The 13,623-nt window shown below is 46.9% G+C and overlaps 1 protein-coding gene across 1 annotated transcript in view; it reads right to left on the bottom strand.

The window, feature by feature from the left end:
- TMEM132D (transmembrane protein 132D) overlaps positions 1 to 13,623 on the bottom strand; it is a 527,204-nt gene that overhangs the window by 269,985 nt on the left and 243,596 nt on the right. The window contains exon 3 of the mRNA XM_032471211.1: positions 5,614 to 5,760. Within this exon, the coding sequence (XP_032327102.1) occupies positions 5,614 to 5,760 (147 nt within the window). The remainder of the gene's footprint in view (positions 1 to 5,613; positions 5,761 to 13,623) is intronic.

Genomic DNA, 13,623 nt, shown 5'->3' with positions numbered 1-13,623 from the left:
TGGTCGAATGAAGGAGGCAGTTAGGTACCATGCTCTTTGCATCATCTTATTGGAAATCCCACAACATTTATTCTTTATAAATTGCTGAGACAGAGGTTCCTCATTGCCCAACCCGTCCAGTCGGCTCGTCAGTCTATGGAGCAGAAAACTGATTCTGAGCTAAGCACACTGCTGCCTGTAGAGAAGACCCTTTTCTGTTAATTTTCTTTAGCCTGCAATTCAGATGTGATGACTGGCACTTCAGCAGCCACCTTAATCTACGAGGGTGAAAGCCATGCATTAACACAGTGCTGAAGAAAGACAGGTGCACGGAACCCTGACAGCACTGAGGAGTTCCACACCAGCCACGGCCTGCCCACATCAGGGCTTATGGTATGTGACAGAGAAATAAACTTTTATTTTGTTAACTCACTCTTATTAAACAATCAAACCTAATCTTAACAAATATAGTATGAGATGCATTTATCAATGCCAGTATATTCTAACTTCAAATATACATTCATTGTAACCATATCTGTGTATGTTTTGAAATATGACTTTTTATTTCTGGCACCTCATGCTATTATTTAAATTATATTTGTTTTAAAATGGAACATACAGTAACAGGGAAGAACAGATCTGACTCCACGTTGGGTCTGTTTCTGTTACTTTAGCCTTTGTGTTGTGTTGCTTTAGCTACAAATGAAGAATGTTGCCGATAGCCTGGAAGGAACAGGACAGCCTATGCTCAAGGCTCTGACCTTTAAAGGCATAACACTTTCCCCATTCATATAGTGATAAAAAGTTGCAGAACAGAGAGTAACATGCGTCGTGTTGGAGGTTCACAGGGACACCATGACCTGACCTACGTGGACGGCTGCAAGGACAAAGGATTCTGACACCAACCACACCCCCTCCCCTTTTAGTATAAAAGAAGCCTGAACTCTAACTCAAGTAGGATGGTTTTGGGGGGACACTAGTCCTCCATCTTCTTGGTCTGCTAGCTTTCCATATGTCATATGTCAGTATATAAAGTCACTATTCCTTGCCCCAAAAACTCATCTCTGGATTTACTGATCTGTCCTGCAGTGAGCAGTACAAGCTTAGACAGTAACAAAACTATCTATAATAAATGGAATGTAGGTAACATATGGAGTAAATAGATGATAACTACGAAAATGGGTTAATTCTAACTATGTCCTCTTGCTTGTCTGTAATCTATTAACAAAGGATACAGACTTTAAAAGACGGATTAGCCCCTAAAACAGATGAATTTCTCTTTAATCAGAAGTCTTGCTGGAGAACTGGAAAGCATGTAAATTTCTCTCATTCCAGTTTATGTGACCCCATTTCTACGTACCACCTAAAATCATCTAAATAGCAAATTCTGGAAAACACTCATCTTTGCAGAGAAGAGGAAAGAAATAAAAAGTGCATGGCTTTTGTTACACATTCATCTAAGCTTACAGTGCGCTATAACAAGCAAGATTAAGAAAACACCAAATGAAACTTGATGGACGGAGCATAATTAGTTACTCTGCTTCTGTTCTGTAGTATTTCCTGGCAATGCTTAGTCAAAACAGATGTGATAGCTGTGGATAACATTCATATGATAATACTGTGATGATAAGGTTTTCAGCAACCAAACTTCTTCAAAAAAGGAAGGATGTATTTCCACTTAGATAAGAGATCTTCATCACTCTTGCTGAGTTCCTCACTAGCACAAGTGTCTTTTTAATCCATAGAATTACACCTGTCACAGTGACTTAACGTCATTAATGCCTCTTCGTGATCCATGGTGAATTATTAGCAATACAAAATCCATGACTCTCAAGCTAATGAAGACTGCCTCTTCTGCATTCTGATGATCTGATTCTAACTTTTAAGAATAAATGAAAAACATTCAGAGAGTGGGAAGACTGTATCAAGCAAAATCGCTTTTGCTTTGAAGCAAAACCTCCTAACATTAAAACTTCCACTCCATAATACATCCTCCTATTATCCTTCAAAGAAAGGAGAAATAGATCTCCTCCCAGTCTACGCGCTAGCTCAAAGAGGGGAGGACAATTTTTCTTTTATTTCATCCCATAAAGACAGAAGTAAAAAAAATTTTTTTGAAGTGAGGATAAAAGTTGAGCATATAAATGAATATATCATATTCTGAAAAAGTCTATTTTAGCTGTACACATTTTATTAAATGGTAATGCATGCACATAGTAAAAAAAAATCATAGCCCACATGGTTCGCAGTAAAAAGTAATTTACATTCAGCCTTATCCCCCATCTTCCCAGCTCCCTCCAGGAGAAATCACAGTTCCTAGTCCCTCTGCTCAAAAACTACCCTTCTCTGGAAGAGGTAAAATTGTCATTATATGCAGATGACCAAATATTACGTATAGAAAACCCTAAAGATTCCCCAGAAAAACTATTAGAACTGATAAATGAATTCAGCAAAGAAATATGTTGCATTTCTTTACACTAACAATGAAATATCAGAAAAAGAAAGTAAAAAAAAAAATCTCTTTTAAAAGTGCATCAAAAAAAAACTTAGGAATGAACCTGACCAAGGAAGTAAAAGGTCTATATGCTGAAACGATAAAGCATTGATAAAGGAAACTGTAAATGATTTAAAGAAATGGAAAGATACGCGTTCTCTTGGACTGAATGAATTAATACAGTTAAAATGGCCATAATATCCAAAGCAATGTACAGGTTTAATGTAATCCCCGTCCAATTACTCACAGAACTAGAAAAAAAAAAATCCTAAAATTTATATGGAACCATAAAAGACCCAGAATTGCCAAACCAATCCTGAGGGAAAAGAACAAAGCTGGAGGCGTAACTCTCCCCAACTTCAGACAATACTACAGAGCTACAGTCATCAAAACAGAGCCATGTTGGCACAAAAGGAGACATATGGGTCGATGGAACAGAATAAAGCTCCCAGAAATAAACCCACAGACGTACGGTCAATTAATCTTTGACAAAGGAGGCAAGAACATACAATAGAGAGATGATAGCCTCTTCTGCAAGTGGTGTTGGGAAAACTGGACAGCAGCTTGTAAATCAATGAAGTTAGAACCCTCCCAAGAGCAAAAACAAAATGTGACAATGAATGTATGTGTGTTCATTTATAACTGAAAAATTGTGCTCTATACTGGAATTTGACACACATTGTAAACTGACTATAACTCAATAAAAAAAAGTTAATAAAAAAAGAACCCTCCCTCACACTATACACAAAAATAAACTCAAAATGGCTTAAAGAATTAAATATAAGACAGGACACCATAAATCTCCTAGAAGAGAACACAGGCAGAACCTTCTCCCACATAAACTGTGGCAATGTTTTCTTAGGTCGGTCTCCCAAGGCAAAAGAAATAAAAGCAAAAATAAACAAATGAGATCTAATCAAACGTGTAAGCTTTTGCACAGCAAAGGAAACCATAAACGAAATGAAAGGACAACCCACAGACTGGGGTAAAATACTTGCAAACAACATGACCAAAAGGACTTACTTTCCAAAAAACTATAAACAGCTCACACAACTCAATAACCAAGACACAAACAACCCAATCCAAAAATGGGCAGAAGACGTAAATAGACATCTCTCCAAAGAAGGTATCCAGATGGCCGACAGGCACATGAAAAGATGCTCAACGTCACCAACTATTAGACAAATGCAAATTAAAATACAATGATGTATCACCTCAAACTGATCAGAATGCCCGTCATTAAAAAGTCTACAAATAATAAGTGCTGGGGAGGGTGTGGGGAACAGGGAGCCCTCCTACCCTGCTGGTGGGAATGCAGTTTGGTGCAACCATTATGGAAAACAATATGGAGATTCCTTAAAAAACTAAAAACAGACTTACCATATGATCCAGCAATCCTACCCCTGGGCATAAATCTGGAGAAAACTCCAATTTGAAAAGATACGTGCACCCCGATGTTCACAGCAGCACCTTTTACAGCAGCCAAGACACGGAAGCAACCTGAGCACTCACCCACAGATGACTGGGTGATGAGCAGGTGGTGTATGTACACAATGGAATTGCATGTGTATCTATAATACATACATGTACGTATATGTAATAAAATGTTTCAAAATGGTCCAGATCTCTTTGCATTTCATATCTAAAACTACCACCACTACTATTGCTACTAATTCACAGAATGGACAAGAAGAGAAGAGGAGGAACAGGCACCTTGGCTGAGATCTTTTCTCCCAACCCCCACCCCTGTTTTTGGTAAAGACTATTATCTGTCTGTCTGTCTGTCTGCCTACCCATCATTATCTCCCTCCCTATCTGCCTACGTATCTACCCTTCCTGATTTTTGCTAACTTCACAACACAAAGGAAACTCTTCATTGAGGCGGCATCTTATTTCCCAAAGCAGGTCACCGGCCCAGACATCTCTGGATGTGAGCTGACTTAGGAAGTTTTTTCAGGAAACCTGTGTGGGTTCCGTGTGGTGTACCGTTAGGACAGAAACACTTAGGGTTGGGGCAGAACTTGGATACAGATTTCTTCTTTTCCCCTCTCGTTTGCTCTAAAAGCAACTCAGAAAAAAAACAATCCTGAGATAGTGGTCACAAAAGGAAAAGCATCAGCCAGAGCCTGAGGGTTGTTGACCCAAACCCTGAAGCATCACCGTGAACCAGAGGAACACGGCGGGAGACCCACCACACGTCTCCCCACAAAGCGGGCGTCAAATGCTCTTTGTAGATAAACCCCCAAAAGCGTAACAGCCTCAGCTAATATGAGTCACGACCTCTGCATCAGAATACACGATGGAAAATAGATGTATCTTCCAAACACTGAGCTACGAAGCTTAACAGAGCTGACTCCAGAAATAACATTACTCACATACCTGGGACAAGTCTATTCTCAAGTTGTTTTTTCAATTGCCTGTGACATAAAGAACAAAAAGCAACCAGCCTAAAAGTGGCAAGAACTGGTGACCAGGCTAGAAATTCTCTCACATCACAAATGAGGTTTTCAGGAAACAGGACTAAATCAAGAAGCGCCGAGTCCGCAAGAGTCTCGGCCCAGCCGGGAAGCAGCTGTTTCTGGCTCGGTGGGTCCCGCACACAGAGGCCGCTTTTCATTTGTGTCTAGACTGGGTCACAGCTCCCTGTCATTCCACAGCAGCTGGCGCACAGGACCACCAGAAAAAGGCCTGCGCGCAAACGCAATCAACGCATCGTATTTAAACCCACGTGGCAAACGGGAAAGGCACCTTCGCGTGCCAGGCCATCGACAAGCTCTTGTTTCTCACACTTGCGAAACGGGCCCTTTTATCAGAGCTGCCCAGGCGTCTCGCCTTTCCCGAGCACGAGGGTCGGAGAGAGGCCGCGCTGCAGTGCGACGCCGCTGGCAGGTGAGCTCCGGCCGCGCGGAGCCGGCCCCGCGGCTGAGCCGAGCCGCGCTGGGGTTTCAAGGCGGCCCGCTGTGAACGATAGCCCCCCTTTTCCAAATGAAGGCCCCATTTGTCTCACCTGGAAGCACGAATGACACAGACGACGCACCCCAAACACAAAGCGCGGTGAAAGCGGTTCTTGGCAGATTCGGGCAAACACGAGGTCCCCGCCACGAGGAACGCGACGAGGCCGCAGGCCACGAGGAACTCACCTGTTCTCCGAGCTGGGCGACTTCCTCTGACACACGATGGCTGTGGGGGCGTGCTTGCCGGGGTGAGCCGGGCTCTCCTTGACCTCCCACGCGGCGGGGCTGCTGGCTCGCACCCCGGCGACGCGCATGCCTTTCGTGGCCTTGGCCCTGTTGGAGACAGGAAGCGGACAGCTGAGACGGCTCTGGGCACCCCGGGGTTCCCGCTGCTCCTGGGAGCACGGCGGCCTCCGGGTCACACTGTCGCCTGGCAGGTGCAAGCTCGTGGTTAACACAACTTAACCACACAGCTGCAATCAACTTCCGACCCATCTGTCCTAATTTTTTCCCCAGGGATTCCTTCCTTTAACAGAGGAGCTGGCAACAGTATACTGACCTCGGCGAGCACTGGTTACATACAGAAATAACGCTGCACTGGTGGGTGGCTTTCATTAAAAACAAAACTACCTGAATACCCTTCGACCGTTAAAACGAAATAGGAAAAGGAAATCCACTAAAATGGCAAAACTAGATTAATAATAACAATGCACATTCCTGGGATGTCTGTTCCTTGCCAGGCACTGAGGGGCACCATGTCTGCATTATTTTATCTAATTTCCCAAGCAAGGTGCCAAGTTCAAAGCGGGGAGGCTGAGACAGGTCTGGCAATAGGATGGCTCAGAGGAAACGGACATGCAGGCAGGTGACAGGTCCACTTGACATCTACCACTACGTCATGGCCGTCACTGTCATCGCCACCACCGTGACCCCCATCTCATCACCATCACTGCCACTTCTCGACTTCTTCCCACAAACCAGGCCCTCTTCCAAGTTCATTCCAGTTTTATCTTATTGAATTAACTCTCACGCGCGCCCTAGGAGGTCAGAGCCATTTTAATTTTCAAGGAAGAGCAGAGCACCCCGGGGATCAGGCAGCCTCTGAGCAGGTGACCCGGGATTTGAAACTGTTCCTGACCGCGGTGCCGGTCGAAGCAGCTCGGTGCTGTCTTCAGCATCACGTAAAACCTCCTGGTACTGAAGCCACTTATCTGACCCAACTCATGTTCTCGCTGACCCAGCAGCGGCGAGCACCTGTCAGGGGTGCTGACATCCGCTCAGACTTCAGACAGAGGCAGGCTGACCAAAGCAAGTGCGCGTCCACCACGGACTTCACTCAGCACCCCTGTCCTCCGTTCACTCATCCCTTCCTTCCTTCATTCGGGGAAAGGGCCGAGGGCGTGCTCAGAGGTCCTCCTCCAGGACGTCAGAGCAGCCGGACGAGGGAGGCCGACGGACCCGCAGCTGAAGCGGCTTCCTCGTACACCCGTGCTTTTTCTCTAAGCGATTTCAAGTGAGAAAACATATATGGAATGGAACGTGATAAAGGACTTCTACGAGGGTAACAGAACAACACAATAAATTGGAATCGGTTAGATGTACAAACGGTTGGGAAAAGTCATGTTTTCTGTTGTGTTTTCTTTTCTTAGCCCCTTGAGGAAAATAAAAAGGGTTTTGAAGCAAGGATGCCAGGGGACCTATGGGCCCCTTGGACAGGTGACCAGGTGGAAGATGCTACAGAGAGAGGCAGCCTTCCCAGATTTATGGTGGTGGTACCCGTGCGCACACAGAGGCAAGGCGCTGGGCCCTGAGTCTCCATCTCCAAAATCCTCACTCGTACATCAGAGGAGACAGGCCAGACCACCTCCTGCTAGTAGAAGCAAGACGGGAGGAAATAATGATGCTCTTAGGACCAGGGCTGAGAGAGGAAAGGACCTGCCTGCCAGCACTAGGAACGCTGTTTCCCACAGAAACAACTGGAAAACTTACTATGCAGAAGAGTTGACCAGCAGGTGTGAGACTGCCGTCCCTAGAAACGCCTCCTGGCGGGGCTGGCCCCCGACCTGCATCTGGGAACTTGGGTTTCAAGAGGGCTCCCCCCACTCCCAAAAGAGTGGGGCTCACTGAGTCTAATATTTTTTTTGTACGAACAATATAGTTTATGCCAGATGCCTGCTTTCACTCCAGGGGTCTGGAGTTTCGGTGCCTGCCAGGCGGAGGGTGCCTAGGGGACCTGCCCCCGGTAAAACCTCCAGGCCCCCAGGCTCAGGGAAGGATCCGGCAGCCAACAGCTCACACGTCTTATCACAACTTGTTGCTGAAAAATTCAGGGCATCCATCCTGCATGGCTCCCTGGGAGCGGAGCTGGTGCCTGGCTCCCCCAGACGTCACCCTATGTGCCCGTTCCCTTTGCTGGATGTGCTTTGTGTCTTTTTGCCGTGATATCTCTCAGCCGTGACGATGACAACACGCTGAGTCCTGTGAGTTTTCCTAGCGAGTTTTCCCAGGGCTGGTCTTGGGGACTCCAAGCACACACTGCTTTGACTAGCCCACACGGAGACGAGGAGTCGCTACTTATGTGTAGCCCTCCGGGCTGAAGCTACCATTTTTAGAAGGTGAGCGTCTTTGCTTCTAGAGAAAAAAAGAAAAGAAAAAACCCAAAATGTCCTGAGTTGTAAATAACCCCTGCAGAACCCAACACTCGGAGTGCAGCCACTCACGGACTGGGAACTGCGTGCATCGGGCGGAGGCGTCTGACCTGGACACTCGGGTGCCGTGTGGCGCGATTCCCACCTTTGCAGGAACTCATTTCGATTGCAGGCAAGCAAGGTGGGATGCTGAAAACACCAGTTCAATTCGCTACATACAGCTGCTCTTCCATTAGGATGAACTCTAAGGGCGGCCCCAATTACCGTGCACTGGAATTTTATTGAATCAAATTTGCTTTAAATAAATAGGTCATTCACCTGGATTTGGCAGTCTTTTCATTACACATGTGATGTCGGTCCACAGGCCTTTTCTGTTATCCAACGGGCTCATATTTTTCTTAAATTTTATTCAGAAGGAGGGCATTTGGAATTCAGGTAACGTTTCGCCAGGGAATCGCTCTTAAGTTCTTAGGAAAGAACACAGTTCTTATTTAACCCCTGGAGTGCCTGTTGCTAATAATTCTGGTGCAGCTACGTGAAGCTAGGATTTACAGCATGATTTATAAGGGGAAATTCTGAAATGTAGTGCTGGGCCCTGGGAAATTGTCTTTCGTAGACACGGAATGTTTTCATAGGAGAAGACACAGTTCCATGGCGTGTTGGAGATGTTCTGAACTGGACAAGGGGTCCTTGCTCAAGAGACATCCCTGAGCAGACTGTGCGTCAAGTATGAACACATGCAAGAACCCGGGGGGTTATTTCTCAGCGACACACCTACGGTTTATGCTGAACACGGGTTGCGCTGGGTCGGTCATTTTGGAGCACGAATCTCAGAGCTGTAAGCGGCAGCGTTTTGGAACCATTAAGACCATCCTTCGAACATGTGAAATTTGGCTTCAGTGGGTCTGAACCAAATGCTAATTCCTTCCTTTGTTTACGACACCTGAGCTACGTACATTCATTAGTGGAAGTTTTATGACCTGCTTGTGGTGCAATAAACACAGGTTACACTGGCAGCTTCACCACAGACACAAACAGAGCGCTTGTTTCCCAAGGCATTTGTTGTGTATTTACACTTAATAATACGTCTACCGTCGTGACAGGGGAAAGCCGTACCCCCCATAGAGCGCACACGCCCCACGGCCGAAGAGATAACCACCGCCTGGCTCGAGGGTGCGCTGAGCTTTTAAAACCTCACAGTGCTATCGTGCACACCCCCCCACATGCACATGTACACGTGCACACACACACATACACACGTGGACTTGTATGCACAGGCACACACATGTGTATATGGACACACAGATATCAACACATATACAGACACAGATATAAACATACATGGACATACATGTGTGCATAAACACACATGCACACACAAACACATACAAATACACACATACAGATATTTACACAGACATATACACAGGTATGTGCACACACATATAAACACACAGAGACACACATATACACATATACACACACACATACACATACACACAGACACACATATATACACAGAGACACACATACACACATACATACACACATATACATACATAGCATGCACATGTGTGCACGTGTGTGTTCCAAGAACAGCGTCCAGGGACATCCCAGAGACAGCCAGTCACCTGGACCAGAACCGTGGTGCCCATCTGCCATTTCTGCCCCCCACATCCCCTCTCTCACGTTCTGGGTACAGAGGCTGCAGCATACAGTGCTGTGGATTTGGCTAGTGGTACCCTTCCCGACTAACTGATGGAAACCTGTACCCCCCATCAGTTCACAGTCCAACAAAACCCCTTTGGGTCCAAGCAAAGCTGTTTCGAATCCCTCCGCCTCCTTACTCGCTTCCTCCCGTTAACCGTAGACGAGAAGAAAGCACGCTCTCTTTCCTCCTACGCAGTAGCTCTGGGACCCCGTTTTACAATCGCCCGTGGCTCCTACTTTCCAAATGACCGGGAACGGCTGACGAGCGTGCCGGGTCCCACTAAGACCACACGTCGCCCTCATTTATGTGAAGAGCCACTCTCAGCCCCACCTTTACATCGTGGCCCTGCCCCGGCCAGCAGCCGTTATAGCGTGCTTGCTGATGACGTTCTCAGCAGCTCTCGGTTAATCGTGTCCCGCTTTCCCCTCCGTGTGACGCGGGGCCCCTCTCCCTATTGCTGGAACGTCCTTTGCTAAGTCTCTTTGCCGTGGCCTTCGGACCATCCCCGTACACACAGCCAAAGGCAGCAGTGCTCAGGGGAACCAGCCCTAGGAAGGAGAGCGCCTGATCCAGCAAGCTCCAAACACTGTCCTTAAAATCAGGCACTCAAATCAATAAATTATTCTTTTTTAACATTCAACCTTGATATAGGTCTATTTAATTATCAAATTTACACTTGGACAATTGAAATAAAATAATGCTTCTACATAAAACAGACACAAAGTATAAATTAAATGCTGTAAAACAGACACAAAGTATAAATTAAAAATGATGAGATTACAAATAAGCATGTCGAGAAGTCCTGTTTTTTTCATCATCCCAATGAATCATTTTGCACAGCCCTTGGGGCGCACACACCCCAGGTAAAGGGAATTGCTCGAACCCACTGGAACCTTTAATTCCCGAGCGCTGGACGGAAACACACGATGGGCAGCGGTCACGTTATAACGATGCAGGTAAAGGGATGTTAGCAAGGAGCTTACACCCCTCCTGCCTGCTGGGCTGTTCCTGTCTTTACAAGTATGAGGGCATCTGTTCTCACGCTGCCGTTTTTCTTGGTCAAGTTAAATTTGGAATGAAAGCCAGTCCCTTCAAGTCAAGCCAGTTTTGATATCTTGCTATCGTGGGGCACTGCAAGGGCTAAAGGGACGCAGAAATGTGTGTAGCATCTTCCCAGCCGTCGGAGGACCACCATCTGGGGCAGATGAGAGAGCACACAGGGAGGGGCGTCTCCAAGACCCCCCAGCAGGAGGGGCCGGGATTGGAGGAAGGGGGAGGCGTGGCCTCGGGGACGCAGGACCCGCTGCTGGCCAGGTGGGAGGGAGGCAGGCACTTTTCAGTCACTGGTTGATCCACTGACCATTACAAGGCCCCCGGGAGGGTAGAGCTCAGTGGTAGAGCGCATACTTAGTGCGCACGAGGTTCTGGGTTCAATCCTCAGTCCCTCCATTAAAAAAAAAAAAAAAGAAAAACAACATTAAAAGGAAGTGGAGACGGTGTCATTCATTAGACAGTGCAAACTGGACTAGGGTTTGACGATGCAAACCGCGAGCGCAGGCTTCGTTCACAGGGCGCCTGCCCTCTCCTCCGGTCCCCGCTGCTTGCAGGCCTGCTGTTCCCAGTCCTTCACCACATCGGAGGGAGCCTGGCAATTCTCAGTTTTATGTGAAATTCCCCAAAATTCAGAACGCTATCCTGGCTAAACGAAGCCATCTGAGGGCTGGAAGCATTGCGACTTCCGGGAGCTGGACCACGGTAAGTTGAATCAGTGGGTCAATGGGGGACGGAAAAGCGTCATGCCACCTCCGGAGCCGTAACCGAGGGATCCCAGCGGGTGGCTATCGCACAAAGATTTAATTTACTCTGTCGCCCACACACCTGCAAAATGGTAAAACCGACTACCAAACCACGGGGGCAGGCAGAGGGGAAATGTGTGTACTTTCGGGAAAACAACGTGCCACCCCAGAATGTCTCTGGAACGCAGATGATTTCGAGCTGAAAGCAACCCCAGGCCCAAAAGGCTTGGGAAGAAACTTTGACCTTCCCCCTAACTACCTAAAAAATTTACATAGAGGGCCTATGCCCAGAACAGAGCCGTTACCAGAGACACCTGCAAAGGATGTGGATGCAGTGTGGGGTGGGGGGGCTCTGAGCGGTCAGGGGCCACTCTGTGTCCCATGGCCTCTGCCTGGCACAGGAGACACTGGTTCACCGAACGTGTCGGTTGCCGTCCTGCCTTCTGAGGCCCTAAACCCCCACCCCCAACATCCCCTGTGTCTTTAGCTGCAGGTGGTGTTCAAGGTGAGGGTTTCCGCCGTGTCCGTAAGTTACTCGGTGTCCCTGGGTCTCCCCCGTGTCCACACGTGATTAAACTTCCGTGTGATTTTCTCCTGTTCATCTGTCTCATGTCAGTTTGATTCTTGGACCAGCCAGAAGACCCTAGAAGGGGGAGGAAAGTCTCCTCCCCAAGGTGCATATACGGACGTCCCCCAGATTTGAGCTGGTCTGTGCCTAGCATGTGAGTGGCGGGCACTCCTCTCCTCGTCCCGACTGGAAACAGTCGGACCTCCACCCAGCAGTCAAGGGTGTAGTTGAAATATTCCACAACTCATTACGTCAGGCCGCGGCTTACGGTTCACGGGGATCAGCATGGCCCCACGCAAACCAGCGATGCTCAGCTGGGAAACTAGAGCCTTGATATAAGCAAGGCCCCTCAACACAGCCTCCCATCAGATGAGGGCTGAGCTGGCGGGAGGGGTGGTGGCATGAGAGGGTGGAAGACTCTGCACACCTCTGGAAAGACGAGCCAAAGTATTAGCCTCGCTGACCCCAGAGCAATAAGTGACCACGCTCTGAACTGCCCACATGTCCCTGATTAGAACAGGGACACCCCAGCCTTTATGTGATTGAATCTCCCCTCATGGGGTCATCAGATAAATCAGCAGATGTGCGAGGAAAAAGTCCTGTTCTTTGTTGAACATAATGACAAAGAACAAATGAAATACAGTGAGCCACGTCCATCATGCCTGGCAAAAAATCATTTTTATCTATTATTATTATTATTATTATCATTATTATTATTATTTCCCTTGTTACATAGAAACCTGGACACCTGACTATCTTTTTTTTTATTGATTTATAGTCATTTTACAATGTTGTGTAAAATTCCAGTGTAGAGCACAATTTTTCAGTTATACATGAACACATATATATTCATTGTCACATTCCTTTCTCTGTGAGCTACCATAAGATCCTGTGTATATTTCCCTGTGCTATACAGCATAATCTTGTTTATCTGTTCTACAATTTTGAAATCCCGTCTATTCCTTCCCACCCCCCACCCCCTTGGCACCCACAAGTTTGTATTCGATGTCTATGACTGACTATTTAATCTCTCATTTTCACCCTCTTTCCATCTCAACCATACAATACTCACTAACCAAAGTCCTGATTTTTCTAAAAAAAAAAAAAAAAGCAAAAACAAAACAAAATAAATCTCATCCGTGCATTCCCGTGGGAGACAGAAGACACAGACTGAAAGTTCACACTGGTCTTACAAGTTGCAGATTTCACCAGGACAATAATCTCAGCAGAGCCAGCAGGGTGAGTGTTTGCAGAGAGGCAAGCCTGGCTGGCCCTCTGCAGGGACACTCCCTCCCTCCCCTGCTCCCAGGGCACCACCGGGTTTGGGGTAAGGCCTAACTTTACTGTCTGCTATGAGCCCCAACCCTCTAATTTCATGGCCGCACAGAATTGAACTGGATTGCAGTTTTCCCCAGCCTTCAGGGTTGCCCGTGTTTCAGAGGGATGGTTTAAATGCATTTCTTTCATTAAGGA

This window comes from Camelus ferus, chromosome 32 (genome assembly GCF_009834535.1).
Source record: "Camelus ferus isolate YT-003-E chromosome 32, BCGSAC_Cfer_1.0, whole genome shotgun sequence".
Classification (NCBI taxonomy): domain Eukaryota; kingdom Metazoa; phylum Chordata; class Mammalia; order Artiodactyla; family Camelidae; genus Camelus; species Camelus ferus.
The sequence above is the reverse complement of the archived record's forward strand: the minus strand, read 5'-3'. Positions and strand labels throughout refer to the sequence as shown.